The 21,406-nt window shown below is 46.9% G+C and overlaps 1 protein-coding gene across 1 annotated transcript in view; it reads right to left on the bottom strand.

The window, feature by feature from the left end:
* Window positions 1-20,554, bottom strand: part of MTMR7 (myotubularin related protein 7) — a 71,418-nt gene extending 50,864 nt beyond the window's left edge. Inside the window, exon 1 of the mRNA XM_054990438.1 lies at window positions 20,533-20,554. Coding sequence (XP_054846413.1) covers window positions 20,533-20,541 — 9 coding nt within the window. The 5' untranslated portion in view covers window positions 20,542-20,554. The remainder of the gene's footprint in view (window positions 1-20,532) is intronic.
* Between the last annotated feature and the right edge of the window lie 852 nt (window positions 20,555-21,406).

Raw genomic sequence — 21,406 nt, 5'->3', positions numbered from 1 at the left:
CAAGTATCGTAAGATATGAAAATCCACCAGAGAGTTCTCATCTGCAAAACTGAGACCTCTGTCCTTTCTTACAAACAGGGAACATAATGATATTACAGATGATGAGATATCAGAGTTTACATGAATGACTGCCAAGCTCCTCAGAGATTGATAACCTGCCCAATAAATAACCAGTTACAAAAGTTTTTATTTAAAACTGTGTATGCACACCATAATTTATTTTGTCCTAGTGATCTTGGATGCTGTAGTCTAAAAGGAGCATAAAGAAAAGCACAGCCAAGGAATTTATTGCAACCCCTTACATGGTATAATAAAGTGGATCCCAAAATGCTATTTTAAACCCAGCATTGCTTCGGGGTGGGGAGGCAAAAATAGAAATTAAAGAGGATGCAAAATTGCAAACAGATGTTAGGCACTTTTAGTCAGAGAATAAACTTGAACACTGCCCTTCTGAACATATTTGCTGGGAGGTCATTTAAGAAAAACAGGTCATAGTAGGGTAAAGAAAGGGCCCAATCCTTACTTGAGCTGACTTCAGAACAGAGAGATAAGTGCAGCAGAAGCATATGGCGTCATCTGTATGTTGTTTGATCTGCCAACACATCATCTGTCTTTAAATATATGTATTGCTTATTGCAAGGGTTAGCAGCCCAATTAGCCCAGTTTGGCCCGAGTTCATCAGGGCTTGAGATCTAAGCAGGGTCAGCCAAGATCAGTACTTGGATGGGAGACCACCAAGGAAGACTGGAGATGCTACATGGAGGATGGCAAGGGCAAACCACCTCTGCTCATCTCATGCCTGGAATGCCCCGTGGAAGGGATTGCCACGAGTGGGTCGTCATTATTCGATGGCATATTCTTCTTCTTAAAAGAGCCAGTCGTGACAATGGGTCTAGTTTCAAAATACTGAATGCCTACAGCTTTTTTGAGTCTTTCCTCATTTTCACAGTCATGGATTTCAGGAGGGTAGTATTGATCTTTTTCTCTCAGAGGTCACAAAACATACCATACTTACAAAGGGAAGTACTCTGAATGAAAAAAGATACAAATTCTGTTCATCCTCATAAATTCTTATTAATAACCAGGGCTTCTTTTCAGGGGGAACGTGGGGGAACGGAGTTCCGGCACCTCTTAAAAATGGTCACATGGCCGGTGGCCTCGCCCCCTGATCTCCAGACAGAGGGGAGTTTAGATTGCCCTCCGCACCGCTCCAGCGTGGAGGGCAATCTAAACTCCCCTCTGCCTGGAGATCAGGGGGCGGGGCCACCAGCCATGTGACCATTTTTGCCAAGGGCAATTGAAACTTTAAAAAACTCCCCCCTTGTTCCAGCTGACCCAAAGTGATGTCATTATGTGGTCTTGAGTTCTACTACCTCTTTTCCCAGAAAAAAAGCACTGTTAATAACAATGATCATACAGAAAAGAATTTTGTGACTCCCTAAAGATTCTGGAGTAAAAGGAACTATCTTCGCGGAATATGCCATACTAAATTTATCTCTGTCTCTCTTCTGGTAGCTCTTCCTAAGGAACCAATGGTGATGAAGAAAAATGAACCTCTCAGTTGGACCTGTCTGCCTGTACACCGCCCCCCAGTTCTCTGTGGAAGCCCAAGAACAAAGAAAGCAGCTGGCCCAAGCAGAAGCCTGAACCAGAAAAAGGAGTGCACACCTTGCCAGCCAGGATATCCTGTTACCTAGCTCTGCTCAGGATGGGAGCTCCCTGTCAAGCAATGGGAAGGGGGGACACCTGTAAGACTCTTCTGTTGGTTCAGAAGCCCATACAGTTGGGTCATGGTCAATGAGATCATAGCTCGGCAGGACCCCAATTGCCCAATTCTGAGTTCCTGTTACTATGGACAGCTCCTGCATTGATCTCTCCTTAACTTTCAACCCCCTGTCTGAGCAACAGAATTGCACAATATGGAAACAGAGCACATGCGCAACAAAGGGAGAATAGAACAGACAGAATTCCGTCTGCACATTTTCAGCAAAACAGGGATCTACTTTTCACAAAAGAGCTTATCCCTCCCCACAAACACACCCAAGAGGCCCTCATTTTGGCAGTCAGGAAAGGGCACATGAACAAAGTGAAAACATTTGCCCTGATTTAACACGGAAACCACCACCTTAAAAGGAGACTGTCCGACATGCACCTTGCAACAGAATTGCCCTCCTTCTCACTGAGAGATCTTTGTCAAGAGAGAGAACTGTTTTGTACGAGTGCACTGTTCTTTTCAACATCACACCTTCTGAGATATCACTTTGAGGCACAAAACAGGACCCCCCAAGAAAATTCAGAACAGACTTAGATTGCCCTGCATATTCCCCATTGTTTTCCCCACTGTGTTTTAAGCTAACCTTTTCACCAAGTATAAATACAATCGCTGTGGCTTAATCCATCAATGTGGTTTCGATTTTAACTGTAGCGTGAGCTTTTGAAATCTACAGCCGGTATTTTGTCAGATGCATTTTCTGATCAGAATCTCGGGCAGACGGAGATATACACAAACTGAATTGCAGGAGAAGCCAAGTTAATGTGATTTAAATTAAAAATAAGACTGAAAAAGACATCCGCTAGAGTGGGGGAACTAAGAGAATATGAATTTTTTTTGCAAATAAGAGTCTGTTTCAGTAAAGGGAATACAACAGAACTATTTATAAAAAACAATTCGTGGTTTCAAGACATGATGGCAGCCATCAGGCAACAAAGTGACTAAAATCAGTTGGTCAACCCACCTGGTTGAGTAAATGGGATAATACATCTGGTAAACAGGATTTAAACATCTAATGAAAGTAACCAAAAATCCAGCTACTTGAGACTTCTGAGTGAAACTAGTGGAAAATTCCCTATTGATACTAACTTTAGGAGAAAGAGGTGGCGGGAGGACTCATCGGTCCATAGCCAAGGATATGAGTGATGAGGAAAAGGAACACAGCTGGGATGCGGCTGCAATCCAACAGACAAATTCATGCTGTCCTTTTCCTCAAATGACCTCAAACCCACATGGTTGGACTCGTGCTTCTAACTGCGAAAATTTATGAGCGGGAAGAGACCAATTATGAGTGTTATTTCTAGCCCAAAGTGCAAAAAGGAGGAAAATGAGTGAGAACTCTGCAGAAGAGTTTCCATCAGAGTAATCCTACTCTACAGTTTTGGAACAGAAACATAGGGAATCTCATCAGAAAACTGAAGCTGCCCTTTAGCACAATTTTAGCAGAAATAGATAAACCTTCCTACTTTCCAGTGTCTTCTCAACAAAAAGCTTTTTTCTTTTGTACAATCATTTGCAGCACTAAGTGTGCTTAGCATGGACGGCAAAGCCGAGGGAATGTACCAGGTGACTTCAGATATACGTGTGCACTTAAGAAGCCCTAAGCATCTAGTTAGCTTTGCTGCATCAAATCATTTAACTCTCGGCAAGATGTACACCACAAATAACATTGTAGGTTCATTACTGGGTATAGTAATAATAATAACAACATTCAATTTATATACCACCCTTCAGGACAACTTAATGCCCACTCAGAGCGGTTTACAAAGTATGCCATTATTATCCCCACAACAAAACACCCTGTGAGGTGGGTGGGGCTGAGAGAGCTCTGAGAGAGCTGGGACTGACCCAAGGTCACCCAGCTGGCTTCAAGCGGAGGAGTGGGGAATCAAACCCAGCTCTCCAGATTAGAGCCCCATGCTCTTAACCACTACACCAAACTGGCTCTCAAGTACACAAGTAATCCTATTACAGAAGATCAGCACAATCAACAGAATATCATACCGTCTAGTATAAATACATAGATCTACCGTCCATTATAAGCACATAGATCATTAAAGGAGAGCAATTACTGAGGCCACAAAAGTATCTTACCCCAAAATAAGCAGGCAAGGAGGCCCTTCTAGGAAAAAGCTCTTGGGCAATTCAGCTCATATTTATAGGGTTTTAAAACCATTTCCTAATAATAACTAAGTGTCCCGCTTCAACGAGTTCACTTTCTTGGCTATCTAATTTTCTTATAACTTCAAACAACAGACAAGGTTATTGACAGGGCTTTTTTTCAGGGGGAACGCGGAGGAACGGAGTTCCGGAACCTCTTGAAAATGGTCACATGGCTGGTGCCCCCGCCCCCTGATCTCCAGACAGAGGGGAGTTTAGACTGCCCTCCATGCCGCTGGAGCAGCCTGGAGGGCAATCTAAACTCCCCTCTCTCTGGAGATTAGGGGGCAGGGCCACTAGCCATGTGACCATTTTTGCCGAGGGCAATTTAAACTTTTAAAAACTCCTCCCCTTGTTCCAGCTGACCCAAAGTGATGTTATTGGCCCTGGGAGCATGCATGCACTTTGCGCACGCACATGTGGTACCAGGGGCACCACCTCCCACCAAGAGTTGCCCCCTGTGCTGGCAACCCACCGAGTTCCACCACTTCTTTTCCCAGAAAAAAAGCCCTGGTTATTGATATTTGAAACATCTTTTTAAAGTATATAAAAATTGTTAGTTCATTCTTGCTACATTTTATCTTAAAGTCTATGGAAAATTAGTGATTACAAGTTTCTCACACCTGAGCCTCAGCATATTGTATCAATTGATATGGGTTACTCAGTTCTTCTAATCTACACAAGGCCATACAACTGTGTTACTCCTCCGTTTCATGTTCCTCTCCAAGGTTGTTCTATTAGGCCTCTAGAGTCCCTTTGTGGCATGTCTAGCTATTAGGGCTGGGCTAGCCCTGTTTCTGTGTGCAACTGCAAAGACAGCTTCTACGAGTTTCTTGGTCAAATTCAGCAGCTATTTTCCTATAGTTCTAGTTATATTAATAACAGGAGGATCCAAACTATGATGCTAAAAAGTACATAGCTACAACAGAATCTGCCATGAATATTAAAACCATGCTACCAACTTTGGGGATGAATATCTACCAATTGCACTTGCTTGGGCAGTGAGTTCTACAACTTTCAGTACATTCCTAAGCAGGATTATACCCTTCTAAAACCACTGTAACTATGCTTAGGACTGTACTGTTCATCCATTTAGGACATTGTCACCTGCATATTAAAGGTAAAGGTAAAGGTGCAAGCACCGAGTCATTACTGACCCATGGGGGGACGTCACATCACGACGTTTTCTTGGCAGACTTTTTACAGGGTGGTTTGCCATTGCCTTCCCCAGTCATCTACACTTTACCCCCTGGAAACTGGGTACTCATTTTACCAACCTCAGAAGGATGGAAGGCTGAGTCAACCTTGAGCCGGCTACCTGAACCTGGCTTCCGCCGGGATCGAACTCAGGTCATGAGCAGAGCTTGGGCTGCAGTACTGCAGCTGACCACTCTGCACCAAGGGGGTCTTAGGACTGTACTGTTCGTCCATTTAGGACATTGTCACCTGCATATTAGTAAACAATATCTCTGTTTTCAGTAACAGGAATGTGGCTGGATCCAACTCATTATTTTACACACACACAGAAAAAAAGATCTGTGTGATACCATCAATAGATGTTTGATCACCTGCCAGGTTGGCTCATGGCCTGTGTGTAGCAGTCCCAGGAACTGATCACTCAGTGGATTGTTTGTCTGCCTTATTCAGTCTAACAAAACATCAAACAAAACTTTTATTTTAAGGGCAAAGGGGTTTTTTTTAGTTACTAGATTTACATTGAAATCTGTGAGGGTTAAATGGATCTAATTAGGTCTTGGATTTCCATCTTCCAGCTGAGACTTTCTTCATGCCATAGTGGCACTTCTTCACATAAATGATAAGGAAATGAATTACTGCTCAAGAAGTGTATGTTAAATCCAAATTTCTATTTAGAAAATTGAACACCATCTTGTCCCACACCTCGTACACTGTAACATGCATTCTACAATGATTTTTAAAAAAATACTTCCAAGAAACAATTTATAGTGAACACTGTGTGGTAGTTTGATCTATGAAAGCTTCAGAAGCTACATGGTTTTTTTCCAGATTTACAGCTGTTATTCTATATACACTCACATTTTTTCCCTCGAGATACAAACCTTTGAAGCTGTAACATTTGATGGAGCGATATAAAAAGGCTATAATTAGCATTCACCCAGAAGCACAGGAAGTCTCATCAAGAAGCATGAATTATTCTTCTCGTATTCATACTGAGATGTCCAGTGTTGGATCTGGAAGCTGCAAACCTAGTCTTTAAGGGAGAGAGCAACCCCATCCAAAAGTGGCTAAATACCTCTTAAAACAGTCCAGCTATCCAACAAACACAGAATCTCCATCAAAAAGAGTCCAGTAGCACCTTTAAGACTAACCAATTTTATTGTAGCATAAGCTTTTGAGAATCACAGTTCTCTTCGTCAGATGCATCTGACGAAGAGAACTGTGATTCTCAAAAGCTTATGCTACAATAAAGTTGGTTAGTCTTAAAGGTGCTACTGGACTCTTTTTGATTTTGCTACTACAGACTAACACGGCTAACTCCTCTGGATCCAGAATCTCCATCTTATCTGAACTGAGGTTCACTTGCTTAGCTTACAATAGACCCATGATTGACTTCAGGTACCTGTCCCAAGCATCTGCAACTATTCCTCGATTAGATGAAAAGGAAGAATACCAGGGTCGAATCCACACTTCCCTACCTTCCACTTTTCATACGCAATAATTGGGCTGGATTCTATCCCGCAATGTCCCAGTCTGTGTTCACATCCCCTCTTTTACTGTGCCAGCATCGTGCTATACTCCGTTCACATCCCTGGGAGAATTGTGCGATATGGAGTGGGTTTAGATCCGCTGTCGCTGATGACAACATCACGTAGCCTTTTTTAAAAAAATTAATGCTAGATTTTCGCTATATCGATTTCCTGCTCAGTTGCAATGGTGGGGCCACACCCCCATTGATGCCTGTGATTGGTTAATGTTACCGCTCAACTATAATTATAGGATAGCGATTTTTTGCTATACCGATAATTTTAATTTTTTAAAAAAAACCACAAAGAGTTGACCTTTGCAGGCACAGTTCACTTATCAGAAATTACCTAGGCTCTCCTTCAGCAGTGAAACATTATTTACTGTAAAAAAATGGCAACCCCCCCCCCCGCCCCTTGATGCCTCCACAGACTTTTTACAACGCCACTTCCCAAACCACTTGTGGGTGATCTTCATGAACGGGACTGCACAATAGCGCTAGGAATGCCCCCCCCCTTTTAAAAAATAAAAAGAACGGGGGTGCGAGCATGCCTCAGACAGAGTTGGGACCATAAGAATTGCTTGGCAAAGAAGGGCGGTGTTCCAGAAAGGCAACAAACAAGGAAGTGGGGGTGGTTAAGAGGGGGCGGTCTCTTTGTGAACCGCTTCTATTTGTTCACATCCATATTGAGAACTGCACAAGAGAAGCATTTGAAAGCGTGACAACCTCGTCTGAGGTGCAGCACAACAGATACGATAGAATGGCGGGAATGAGGTAAGAGTATGTGAACAGCCCTCTGAGAAGCGCATAAATGGCGGGAAAATGGCGGCAAACTTGAGCCATGTGGATTCGGCCCATGTATCATCTGCGAATTCATAACACTTTACTCCACGTCTCCAGAGGAATTCTCCCAGAGTTTTCATTAAGAAGTCAAATCGGTAGAAGGAAGAAAATGGAGCCCTGAGGACAACGGCAACATCAATTCCATAGAGCACCTTTTGAAAACAGTCAGTCCAGAAGGACACTATGATCAATGTAGCAAAGCCACTGAGAAGTCCAGAATCATCAACATAGTTGTACCCCCCTCCCACACACCACTCAGTCCCAAAACACACTGAAAGCCAGACTGAACTGGGTCTAGAAAATCAGTGCCATCCGGAAATATCTCCTGTTGAGCCACTTGCACTTCCTTAAACACATTGCCTAAAACACTTCAAAAAGTAATCCCGTGACCTCCATTAATTTAGAATCAACTCCAAATGTATAGGTCTTGTGGACCCAGAGGTTGGGCTTGTCCAGGGCATTTTTTCTGGGGAAAGAGGTGGTGGAACTCAGTGGGTTGCCCTTGGAGAAAATGGTCACATGGCTGGTGGCCCCGCCCCCTGATCTCCAGACAGAGGGGAGTTGAGATGGCCCTCCGCGCCGCTTGGCGGCGCGTAGGGCAATCTCAACTCCCCTCTGTCTGGAGATCAGGGGGCGGGGCCACCAGCCATGTGACCATTTTCAAGAGGTTCCGGAACTCCGTTCCACTGCGTTCCTGCTGAAAAAAAGCCCTGGGCTTGTCTCAGCTCAGTTTCATAATTGAGAAAACATTCAAGTTTTCAGCAGGGTCATCTTTGAACTGCAGAACATCACAGTCCTAATATTTTTGATACCAGCATATGTAATGTTTCCAAATATATCCTAAATTCTCCCTGCAACACACAGAAAAAAATTGGTTTCGGTTCTATGGAAAAACTAGATTGTTAAAACAATTTGAACCACTCCAGAAAGCTGCATTAACAAGCTAAACAACATTCAAAGCACTCTTGATATCACTCCACTGAAGACATGGTACACTAGGGAAGAATTTGGCCTGTTCACTGAAAATGAAATTAAGTAGCTCGGCTGCCAAAGCGTAGTTGCACTGATATAAATGGAAGGTCTAACACAGCACATGTAATCCAAATGAAAGGTCTCATCCACAGCTTTGGTGTCATTCTGCTTTTTTCCATCATCGACTCCCTCTTTTATAAATTAGCACAATGTATTTTCAAATCAGCGAGGATCTAGGGAGTCCCCCCACCCTTTCCTCCTCTGTTATTTTTTGCAATAACCAATTATGTCACTAAGGAGTCGTTCCAGTTTTTGGCTGCTTCCCCAAGCATTTTACTTTCTAAAGTACAGTAACAGGTCATCATTAAATTACCATCAAAATCAGTTTCTCTAAGTAAGATTGCAATTCATGTCCAAACCAAAAGCAGTCTTAGAAAAGAACAGGAGTCCAGTAGCGCCTATAAGACTTAACAAAATTTGTGGTAGGGTATGAGTTTTCATGAGTCACAGCTCATGAAAGCTCATACCCTACCACAAATTTTGCTAGTCTTAAAGGCGCTACTGGACTCCTGTTCTTTTCTGCTGCTACAGACAGACCTCTCCCCTTATGACAGTGCAAGGTAGGTGAAAAACTCCCTCCTCTTTGCCAATTGTGGGGAAGGAGGCAGACGGTTCTTTTCTACTCTTTTCTACTGCTACAGACAGACTAAGAGCCAAGCTACAAGTGACAAATTATACTTGCCTGGCAAGTGAAGAGACTCGCGTGTATTCCTCCCTGTTCACTTGCCCTCCACTTGCAAGTGGAGGGCAAGTGAACAGGGAGGAATACACGTGAGTCTGTTCGCTTGCCAGGCAAGTGTAATTTGTCACTTGTAGCTTGGCTCTAACACAGCTACCCATCTTGATCAGTCTTAGAAACTTAGAGATGGTATAAAATGCCATACTTTGGTTACTATTGGGAGCCTGGTAGAGTAAGCATGTTACAGCTATTCTACAGTCACTCCATTGGTAACTAATCAGTTACCAAGTTCTCTTCAAGGTGCTGTTTATCACCTACAAAGCCTTTCATGGCCTTGGGCATGCATATCTTCAGGACCACCTCTCCTGCTATGCTCTACAAATACAGCTTCATTCATTTGATCAAAGTCCGCTGAACATGCCATCCTGAAAATGCGTATGATCAGGGCTTTTTTTCTGGGAAAAGAGGTGGTGGAACTCAGTGGGTTGCCCTTGGAGAAAATGGTAACATGGCCAGTGGCCCTGCCCCCTGAACTCCAGACAGAGGGGAGTTTAGATTGCCCTCCATGCCGCCAAGCAGAGCAGAGGGCAATCTCAACTCCCCTCTGTTTGGAGATCAGGGGGCGGGGCCACCAGCCATGTGACCATTTTCATGAGGTTCCGGAACTCCGTTCCACCATGTTCCAGCTGAAAAAAAGCCCTGGGTATGATCAACACCTGCCCATATCGAAGCATTCTTTTTGGTAGCTCCCACCTTTGTGAAATGGTATACCTGAGGAGGTCAGGAAGGCTCCCACACTTAAATCATTCCAAAGAATGGAATGGAAAATAAAAATGTTCAGAAGAGAACTTTATAAAGGGAGTAGGGCTGTAGTATAATGGAATGGTTTTTATAAAGGGAATAGGGTTGTACTTTATTGCACTGTTCATTATATGTATTAACTTGTTCTTGTTACATCGTCTTTTCCCTAGAATGCCTCATCCTCCTCGGCTACTAACTGGAAAGACAGGCAGAAAACAAATTGCACAGGGCACTTCCTCCCTTTGGCTGCCTTGAGGGCCGAAAGAGAAGCGAAGCAGAAAGTCGAAGTGTGCTGCAACAATTATCACTGCCAAACGGAAAAGCCAAGAGGGGTAACAACATAGCACAGAGCAAAGAGAAGAATAAGGCAGGCCTCCAAGAGTAACTAAGAAGCAGACGGGAGGAATGACAGACACAACTACTTGGCATAAAGACTCTTCTGGTGTTGGTATCTCCTTGGGAGAAAGGAGTAAGCTAGGGGAGTCAGAAATTGGGTGCAGCCTGTCAGACTGTGGCTAGATAAGGTACTCTCTGCAAGATTCCCTTTAGAAGCAAGAATAAGTCCAATGTCTAGCAAAGGAAGTTTTATTGCAGAAAAGGTCCATTATAGTCCACTGTCCTGAATAGGAGACTCAGGATGGTACATGATCATTGTTACCAATGAAGAGCAAGCATAGGATACAGAGTAACAATACCCATCTGGAACAGCCTCCCCCCACAGTTCTCAAAACAACATCTTTCAGTCCTGGGAAGCTGCTCTCCTTCAAGGCCAATGCTTGGTGGAACTGGGTTAGACACAACAATCTCCTCTGGTGGGAATGCTGCCTGGGAACTGGTGCACCTGGGGAGAAAGCACTTAAACACTAGAAGCATTAGAAAATGGAGTCAGTACAGTTTAGAAACATACTGGACCTGACATTCTGCCCCCCTTAAAATAGATCCCCCCCTGGCTTATATGGATAGCGAGTATGAAAAGCTTTGGTTAATCTAGGAGCATGAACATGTGCAGAGTTCACCCATTCATCGTAACCAGAATCAAAGTCCTTCCAGCGAATGAGGTAGAAAAGCTGGTTTCGTTTGAGCTTAGAGTCCAAGATTTGTTGTACCTCATAGTGTATTTGGTCGTCAATCAAAGTTGGAATGGGTGGAGCTTTGACGTGCCATTTGTTGTCGGTGGGAGCTCTTTTCAGAAGACTGACATGGAACGTATCATGCACATGGCGCAAGTTCTTGGGCAAAGTTACAGCAACAGTCACTTTATTTATTATCTTGCGCACAGGAAAAGGTCCTAGGAATTTTAGAGCGAGTTTGCGGCTTGTTTGAGCTAGTTTCAGATTTTTTGTGGAAATATACACATGATCTCCGGGTTGTAATTCCCATTCGGCCACACGATGGCGGTCTGCGTATTTTTTGTAATCCAGTTTGGCTTTTTCGAGGTGTTTTTTAATGAGAGTCCATTGCTGTGCCGCCTCCCCCCACCATGAAGATACATCTGGCAATTTTGAGGAATGGAGAGGGGGTGCGTCCAACGGGAAGGGGTTGAAGTGGGCTCCGTAGACAATTTTGAAGGGGGCCTCTCCCGTCGAAGCGTGTACACTGTTGTTATATGAGAACTCGGCCAAAGGGAGGAGGTCCACCCAATTATCTTGCTGAAAATTGATGTAACAACGAAGGAATTGTTCTAATATTTGATTTGTTTTTTCGGATTGCCCGTCGGTTTGTGGGTGGTGGCTTGAACTGATGCCTTGCTCAATATTCAACATTTTCAAAAGCTCCCGCCAGAAGTTGGCAACGAACTGTCCGCCGCGATCCGAAATCACCTTGGACGGAAAGGAATGTAATTTTACAATGTGTTTTAGAAACAAATCCGCTAGTTTTCGAGCGGAGGGTATAGCAGTGCAAGGGATAAAATGAGCTTGCTTGGAGAACAGATCTACCACAACTAAGATACTATTATGTCCTTTAGAGATAGGTAGATCAGTGATAAAGTCCATAGATATTACTTCCCAGGGTCTGTTTGGTGTCTCCAAGGGTTGTAAGAGACCCGGAGGCTTCCCTTTCCTGGTTTTGGCGCTGAGGCAAATAGGGCAGGAACTAACGTATTGGGAAATGTCTTTGCGCATGCCCGGCCACCAAAATTGTCTCTGGATCAGGTGTAAAGTTTTCAAATACCCATAATGTCCAGCAGTGGGAGCGTCATGACAGCGCTGTAAGATCTCCAGCCTGAGGCTGTTTGGGACATAAAATTTGCTCCCAGCTAGCCAATCCCCGTGTGGGGATTGGGTTAGTTTGTTTCGTGGAGCCCTATCCCCCTCCTTCTCTACTTCAGTTTTGAGTTTCGATTTCCATTCTTGGTTAGCCGGGAGGGGCAGCTTGGCCCGACTGCGAGTGGTCACCACGCCCCCAAGTTGCGTAGGTGAGAATACAGTGTCGACAGTCTCCTCCCTCTTGCTCTTGTGTTGGGGCATGCGCGATAGGGCGTCCGCTAAAAAGTTAGTTTTGCCCGGGAGATAGTTTAGAGTGAAGTTGAATTTGGAAAAGAATTCCGCCCATCGCAATTGCTTAGCATTCAGTCTGCGCGGGCTTCGGAGGGCCTCCAGATTCTTGTGGTCCGTCCAGACCTCGAAAGGGTATCGCGCCCCCTCCAGCCAATGTCTCCAGTTAGTGAGGGCTGCCTTTACTGCAAAGGCCTCCTTCTCCCACACATTCCAATTTCTTTCCGCCTCCGAAAACTTTTTAGACAAGAAAGCGCAAGGCCGCAGCCTCCCATCCTCCCCCTTCTGCAGCAGAACTCCCCCAATCGCTGTATCGCTGGCGTCGACCTGCACTATGAAAGGGGTTTGTTCGTTGGGGTGGGAGAGGACGGGTTCCGTTACAAATTGCTTTTTTAAATATTCAAAGGCCGTCTGGCAATCGGGGGTCCATAGCAGTTTGGAAGATGGTTTCTTAGCTTGGTCCCCTTTATCTTTGGTTTTTAGCAAGTCTGTTAAAGGGAGCGTGATTTGGGCGAAGTTTGCTATGAAATCCCTATAGAAGTTGGCAAAACCCAGGAAGGATTGCAGTTCTTTACGGGTGGTGGGTGTTTGCCAGTCTTGGATCGCTTGTATTTTGGCTGGATCCATTTTCAGACCCTCTTGGGAGATACAATACCCGAGGTAAGTAAGTTCGGTTTTATGGAATTCACATTTGGACAACTTGATGGGCAGATTATTTTCCATCAGGGTGGCTAATACTTTCTGTACGGTTTGGATATGTTCCTCCTCGTTGTCTGAGTAAATTAACACATCATCAAGGTACACCACCACCCCTTTGTACAGAAATTCGTGTAGAATTTCGTTTATCATGGACATGAATACGGATGGGGCTCCCGTCAAACCAAAAGGCATAACTAAGTATTCATATTGTCCGAGGGGCGTATTAAAAGCCGTTTTCCACTCATCCCCTGCCTTAATACGAACGTGGAAGTAAGCATCTTTTAGATCTAATTTTGTAAAGATCTTACCTTGGGCCACGACGTTGAGAAGGTCTCGGATGAGCGGTATAGGATAGGCGTTGTTTGTGGATACCGCATTTAACCCTCGGAAATCAGTACACAGTCGGAGTCCGCCATCCTTCTTTTTCACGAAGAGGACTGGAGCGGCGTGGGGGCTGGTGGCCGGGCGTATGAATCCGCGTTGGAGATTGGTGTCAATGAATTTTCGAAGCTCTTCACGTTCATGGAGACTCATGGGATAGAGCCGTCCTTTGGGCAGTGAGGCTCCGGGTAAAATTTCTACCGCACAATCCGTACGTCTGTGCGGGGGTAGAGTATCCGCTTCCTCCTCCGAGAAAGCCTTTAGAAAGGGCCAGTACGGTTCGGGTATTTGGCTGACTTCTTCTTGGGTGAGAAGGGCCTTTTCTTTATGCGTTGGATCGTCGCCCCAGTTCTGATTCCAACGGTGATTTTTACAGTTGGTGTGACTGAAGGTAATACATCCTTGTGCCCAATCTATATAGGGGTTGTGATCACATAGCCATCTACTGCCTAGAATTAACGGGTACTTGGCAGTAGAGCTGATGACAAAGGACCTCTTCTCCCAATGTTGCCCCATGCCCGTGATTACTGGGATGGTCTCCGTTGTTACAGGATTCATATTGGTACCATCCATTTGTTCAAAGATTACTGGATTTTGTAAATCCCGGGTTGGTAGGACTAGTCCATTGACTAACGCAGGGGCGATAATGTCTCTTGAGCAGCCCGAGTCAATAAGGGCTTGCACCCGAATGTGCATCTTCCTCTCAGGGTTAAGTAGAGTCACTGGCATGAATAAAATGGACCCAGGTGGCCGGTCCCGTGCAGGGACGGGCTTCTGGTGGATCTGTCGTTTGGGTCCTTTTACGACAGATCCATTTCGTTTCCCGACTGGGGACTTTCTGGATTGACTTCTGCGGTTGGGGAAGCGGGATCATATTCCATGACTTCTTCCGCTTCCAACCCTCTCTCTGAGGCTGGCCTTTGGGAAGTGCCGCGACCTCTATTCGCCCGGGGTGCTGGAGTCGGGCGTTGGGGCGCAGAAAACTGAGCCGGAGTTGGACGGCGTAGTTGGAGCGGAGGTCTTTGCACAGGCCGGTAAGGGCATTGTGCTGCAAAGTGACCAGCCTGTCCGCAATGCAGGCACAGCCCTTGTTGCCATCTAGCATCTCTCGCTCCACGGGTGGCGTAGCTAGTTCCCCGTGCCGCCCTCTGTAAGGTTAATGGTCTTCTTTGTCCCGTTTGTTGTTGTTGTTCAACCAAACGGACTTCTAATATGCGATTCTCCACTTCACAAATAAGTTGGATCCACCCTAACAGCGTAGGGGGATTGTCTTGCATGAGGGCTCTGTCCAAAAGTCTCGGGTTAAGGCCTTGTTTGAACAGGATAATTTTGGTGGACTCCTCACACCTGGGGCACTTGGCTGCTAATTGTCGGAATTTTGTAACATAGTCTCTTGCTGTCATGCTGCCTTGTTTGATGGCTTGCAGTTCTGTTCGGGCCCTAGTTTCCTCTAAGGGGTCTTCATATTGGGCTCGAATAGCATCCACCAACCCCTGGAGAGTATCAAGTTCTGGGGCCCCGACATTGTATATTCCTACATACCAGTCTGCTGCCTTGCCCTGTAGACGAGATCCGAGATGTTCGATTTGACTGGCCTCGCTGCCGAATAGGTGCCCCCAACGGTTGAAAAACTGTACCACTTGTACTAAGAAAAATCCCAGTTTGGAGGGGTCCCCATCGAAGGTGGCTTCCAGCTTTACCCAGCCCATCGGGAGGTCTTGTCTCGGAGCAGGCACTGGGTAAAAGTCCATCGGCATTTCTAGTTGTCCCTGAGGCACAGGCGGAGGTAACTGGGGCCTCGGTAGGGGCAACGGTGCCGGCTGTGCTGGCGGCGGTCGAGCCGGCGGTGCCGGCTGGGGTTGACCTGGTGGTGCGGGCGGAGGTTGTCGTGGTTGCGCTGGCGGGGTTGGCCTTGGCTGGGCCGGCGGCTGCAATGGCGGGCGAGCAGGTGGCGGTATCCTCGGTCTAGCGGGTAACACCGGAGGCGTTGGCGGTGGCTGTCGAGGTGGAGTAGGTTGGTGTGGTTGATTTGGGATCGGCCGCTGCGGAGGCGGTCGGAGGGGTCGTAGTGGTGCAGGCCGTCCCGGTTGGTTCGGGGGTGGCAAGACGGGCTGGTCCTGAGGCTGCTGCACCGGTGTGAGCTGCGGTCGAGGTAAGAGGGGCCGCAGCGGCGAGGGTTGAGTAGGTGGAAGGCCGCGCGGGCTTGCCCCTCCGGGCGTTGTCAATCTAGGAAGCAGCGGCTGGCCTCTGGGCGCTATTGGACCTTCTCCCGTAGGTTGGCCGACGGGGACAGTGTTTGGCGGTTGACGCGGGGCTCCCTCTTGGTCCGGCCGGACCGCTATAGGAGAAGTAAGAGGGGGTATCACCGGTGTATCACTTGGCTTTTCGTCACCTTCCGTAGGCCTCTCCACGGGAGTCTCATCTGGGGGCGCATCCCCTTCCTGGTTAGGTTGTTCGGTGGGGGTCTCTCCGGGTGGCTCAACCGAGTCATCCCTTCTCGGTGGAATTTCTTGCTGCTCGGGAAGTTCCTCGGTTTGCTCTCCCGATTCGCCCAGATAGGTGCCCCCTTCGCCGGTAGGTGACGGCTGCTGTTGGGCATCCTCCACCGGATAGGATATGACACTTTGAAGGGTAGCTATCTGTATCGCCATCTCTTCAGGGGATAATCTTTCCCCTGCTCCCATTGCCGAAATTAAATGGATGGCACGAGCTAAACTTTCTTCCATATCCATCAGTTTAGCTTCTAACTGTTGCATACGACTCGCCCCCGGTTGTTCGCTCGTGGAAGCTTCATTCGTTGCACTCACCGGGGACAAGGGGCCCCAAGGAGGAGGGTCCCCTTGGACGACTCTCGATCTCGCGGCTAGGATCCCCTTGGCCATGCCCGTTACGGCCGAGATGCTGGTATCCACCGCATAGGTGCGACCTTGTATCTGCTCCCAACTTTGTTCAGGGACTTCCGTTGGCTCTTTCCACGGAGCAAGTTCGGAGTAATCCCAACTCAGGGCGCCGCGGCGAGACGTGTCCTCTTCCGTCTGCTCGAGCGTCCTGTTCCAATAATTCCATGATTGGCTGCTGTCTAGCTCCAGGACGGTTCCTAGGCTTCGGCGCCTTTCCATAGAAACTCGAGGATGGAGCCCACCTACACGACGCTCTCTAGTTTCTCTGGGTCTGGCACCCCACTCCGACGGGGTGGGTACCGAAATCAAGGGGAGAGCGGTCGCTTTCGGCCTTGCCCCGAGGTCGGCTTCGGTCTCGACCCGAGCACTGAGGTCGATGAGAGGCGGGGTGGAAGTGGAGACTTCGGTTCCATTCCCGGCTGCTCCCAGCTCCTGGGAGTCTTGGGCTTGTACGGGTTGTTTGTCGGGAGACACATACGGCTCGAACAAAGAATCCCTGTCCGGGACAACCTTGGATTCCGCTGGGCCCGACTCAGACATGATTGGTAACAAAATGTCAGACTGTGGCTAGATAAGGTACTCTCTGCAAGATTCCCTTTAGAAGCAAGAATAAGTCCAATGTCTAGCAAAGGAAGTTTTATTGCAGAAAAGGTCCATTATAGTCCACTGTCCTGAATAGGAGACTCAGGATGGTACATGATCATTGTTACCAATGAAGAGCAAGCATAGGATACAGAGTAACAATACCCATCTGGAACAGCCTCCCCCCACAGTTCTCAAAACAACATCTTTCAGTCCTGGGAAGCTGCTCTCCTTCAAGGCCAATGCTTGGTGGAACTGGGTTAGACACAACAATCTCCTCTGGTGGGAATGCTGCCTGGGAACTGGTGCACCTGGGGAGAAAGCACTTAAACACTAGAAGCATTAGAAAATGGAGTCAGTACAGTTTAGAAACATACTGGACCTGACACAGCCAGGAGGAAATGGGTAAAAGGAGCCAGCATCAAAAAGTGGGGAGGAGTTGGCTGGCTGGCACAGCTGAAAATGAGAGCAGCTTGCAAGTTTTGGACTCTAATCTGGTCCCAGGGAAGTGATGGCGCCTGATCCCTGCCAGGTGAAGGCAGGGGACGGACATTGCCACCTGCTCCACTCTTGATTCCAGCCAGGTGAAGGCAGGGGACGGACATTGCCACCTGCTCCACTCTTGATTCCAGCCAGGTGAAGGCAGGGGACGGACATTGCCACCTGCTCCGCTCTTGATTCCAGACGGGTGAAGGCAGGGGATGGACATTGCCACCTGCTCCACTCTTGATTCCAGCCAAGTGAAGGTGGGAGTGGGCATTGCCACCTGCTCTGCCCCTCATTCCGGCCTGGTTTTCCTGCCGCAACAGCGCCCTTTAGTGGCACACCAGGGTAGGAAGTGAATCGTCTGGAATACACTTATTCTTTTATATAGTAGGATATGTAATGTTGCTTAAAAACTTTGGAAACAAATACATGTAATTATCCAGAAGATTTTCAAGACTAATATACAAATGAAACCAGAGGCTTTCCTGCTGGGGCTAATCCTGCTGGGGTACGGGCATGCTCTGTGGTGGCCCCTACTTTGTGGAACGGCCTGCCTGAGGAGAGCCCCACCCTCCTGGCTTTCCACAAACGATGCCAAACCAAATTAGTCAAAAAGGCTTTTTTACTCAGATAGGAGGGCTCCCGTGTGCTGCTTGCTCTTCAAGTATGATCCTACCGCGTAGTTCTACATTATTTAATGTCAATCCTAGACTTGCTTATGCTCTGTTTCAGCATTTCTTCAATTCTGTATTGGATTCTTGTTAAGTAAACTCGTGTTTATTTATCCTATGGTATTGTTTATGGAAATGTCCCGGATATTGACTGTACTCATCTCGCACTATGTAATCCGCCTTGAGTCTCAGTGAGAAAGGCGGACTATAAATGACATAAATAAAATGTTCTGGGCTAGGAGTATGGCAGTCTGCCTCACTGGGAATGCTAGTGGTCTCGCTGTCTCAGGGCTTAACCTTTCAGTAAAGGTGCAGTGGGCGTTGCCCAAGGACACTGGTTGAAGCAGGTGATGCTGACGGGTTGTGTTTGTTAAGTGCAGGAGCTTGCTTTTGTGGGTGATGTGGACAGTCAAAGCTTCAAGCCCCTTTTTCCCTCTCAAAGAAAGTGAGAGATCCTGCTGGAGAAGCGACCTCTGCTGACTTGACAGTAGCTTTTTCTGGGGTCGTCATAATCTCCAGGGCTTTTTTTCAGGGGGAACACGGGGGAACGGAGTTCTGGAACCTCTTGAAAATGGTCACATGGCTAGTGGCCCCGCCCCCTGATCTCCAGACAGAGGGGAGTTTAGATCGCCCTCCGCACCGCTCAGCGGTGCGGAGGGCGATCTAAACTCCCCTCTGTCTGGAGATCAGGGGGCGGGGCCACTAGCCATGTGACCATTTTCTCTGAGGGCAACCCACTGAGTTCCGCCACCTCTTTTCCCAGAAAAAAAGCCCTGATCATCTCTATAGGAAGCCCAAACTCCTGAACTCAACGGGGGCTGATTAACAACTCATGGCTCCTACCTAAGGGCCTACTAGATCAGATATACCATCCTACAATCTCTAACCATGAATCAAAATAGTATGATAAAGGAAAAGAAGTCTGGGCCTTCTACTCTACTTCTTTGTTTTACTAGGTGCTGTCCTCTGCATACCTCAGCAGGATGCACGCACTAGCTGGTTTTGAAACTCGGTCCTTATTACTGGTCACATTCCACCATTTTGGCCAGTGTGTTTGCCTGCATGTGGCCTGCTAACTACCAGCACATATCACTGTAGACAGCAAATTGTGTAACAGTCCCAGAACTAAATGATTTGAACACATTTTCCCAGAAAGAATTACATGTATTCTTAGCAAATTCAAAAGCCGAACAGATACTTATGTTTTTATTTTGCTCGTATGATCCAGGTTGGCAATTAGTGATGAAATGTTTGATAAGAAAGAGATAATAATGACAAGAGATAAAAACTCGAAGGAACATTTCCAGGTTTAAAAACAATCAAGAATGAGGGCTAGGAACTTATTACATGAAATCTGAGAATTGCTAGCTGTCCAATTCAACACAAAATAGCAGATTTTCTGTTCACCCAGAAAACATATAGATGCCAGAATTTTTACAACTCTGTCTATATCTATTTTAAAAAACATTTTGCTTCTCTTTACTAAACCTTTAAATGTTTTCACCTTCCATATTCTTATTATTGTTGATATGATGTAGGAATAGGTCCACAATTCTTACTAAGTGCTACCCACAAATACCAGAATAAGCGTTTCAAAAAAAAGAAAACGGCTAAACCTTCAAAAGAGATCCTGCATCATCGTTTCCGGTCGAGGAGCTAGAAGCCCAGCGTAAGATGCACCAGAAGCCATTACTTTAAGCCCCCGTTATCATGATGAATAATAATCGCCACAGATATTTCAGAATCAGTCTAAACAACACACATTTCCTAGCATGTAAATACAAAAATATCCACAAGCAACTAAATTAACTTTATCACTCCCATGCAATTCACTATAGTCTTTGCGTGGAAAATATATCGTATTCGCCATGTACTGTAGAGGGCCGGGGTGTTTTTTCCCCTAACTAATGGGGGGGGGGGGTTTCTCTCTAGCTACATTTCCCATCAGTAAAATTGCAGCATGCAATTAAGCAGGGGGGGCTAGAAATGCCACCTGTACCCCACTCTCTGAGAGGATGCTGCATTATTTCCAGCAATGGATGAGTAAGCATAATGCCATTCCTAACAATGTGAAGAAGACTGCCCCCACTTAATTGTCACATAAAAGCAAGTGGGGGGGGGGGATGAATTAAATCAATGGCTTCATAAACATCTCTCTTTCTATTTCTATGAATTTTGCAGACAGGGATACATCCATCCAGCCCTGCCCCTCAGGGGAGACCCTTCCCCCCCACGAACACCTCAAAGTCCCGCCACATCCATCTTTCCCCTGCTCCGCCAGGCGCCGTCGCTTCCCTCCTCGGCGCTCACCTTGGGCATTCGGATGTGCTCCATGGCGCCCGGATCGCTTCCGACCCCTCAGCCCAGCAACCGAGGGGGAGGCATAGAGACGCGGCCTGAGGCGACGCGCCGGCACAGCCCCTCGGGCAAGGCGGGGGGAGGCAGGTGCCGCGGGGGGGGGGGCGCTTCTTCGCACCCCCCAGCAACGCGCCTCTGTTGTGATGCTCGCCGGGCTCCACCTCCTGCGGCGGCTGCCCGGCTGCTGGCTCCGGCTTCGGATGCGGGCAGAGCCGGAGCCCTCCTCGGCTTCGCACCAGCGACAAGGCCCTAAAGCCTGACGGGTTGCAGTGCGCCTTTGCCTCAAGGGGGGGTCCAAGGAAGCCGCCCTGGTTTTCTGAATGGTAGCACCTTTAAGACTAACCAACTTTATTGTAGCAGAAGCTCTCATCTGACGAAGAGAGCTGTGGTTCTCGAAAGCTTATGCTACAGATGCATCTGACGCAGAGAGCTGTGGTTCTCAAAAGCTTACGCTACAGATGCATCATCAGATGCATCTGAGGCAGAGAGCTGTGGTTCTTGAAAGCTTATGCTACAGAGGCATCTGAGGCAGAGAGCTGTGGTTCTCGAAAGCTTATGCTACAGAGGCATCTGAGGCAGAGAGCTGTGGTTCTTGAAAGCTTATGCTACAGATGCATCTGACAAAGAGCGCTGTGGTTCTCGAAAGCTATGCTACAGATGCATCTGATGCAGAGTGCTGTGGTTCTTTTTTTTTAAAGTTTTTTATTAGGTGAGTACATATTACAAATCACCTTTTTTAAAAAAACCTAAATATCAATTTTCCCCCACCCTTTCCCTCCCCCCTTTTTCTCAGACTTCCAACAGCTTTCCAACCCTTATCTTATTC

This window comes from Eublepharis macularius, chromosome 10 (genome assembly GCF_028583425.1).
Source record: "Eublepharis macularius isolate TG4126 chromosome 10, MPM_Emac_v1.0, whole genome shotgun sequence".
Lineage (NCBI taxonomy): Eukaryota > Metazoa > Chordata > Lepidosauria > Squamata > Eublepharidae > Eublepharis > Eublepharis macularius.
This window is presented reverse-complemented; position numbering and strand designations above follow the sequence as displayed.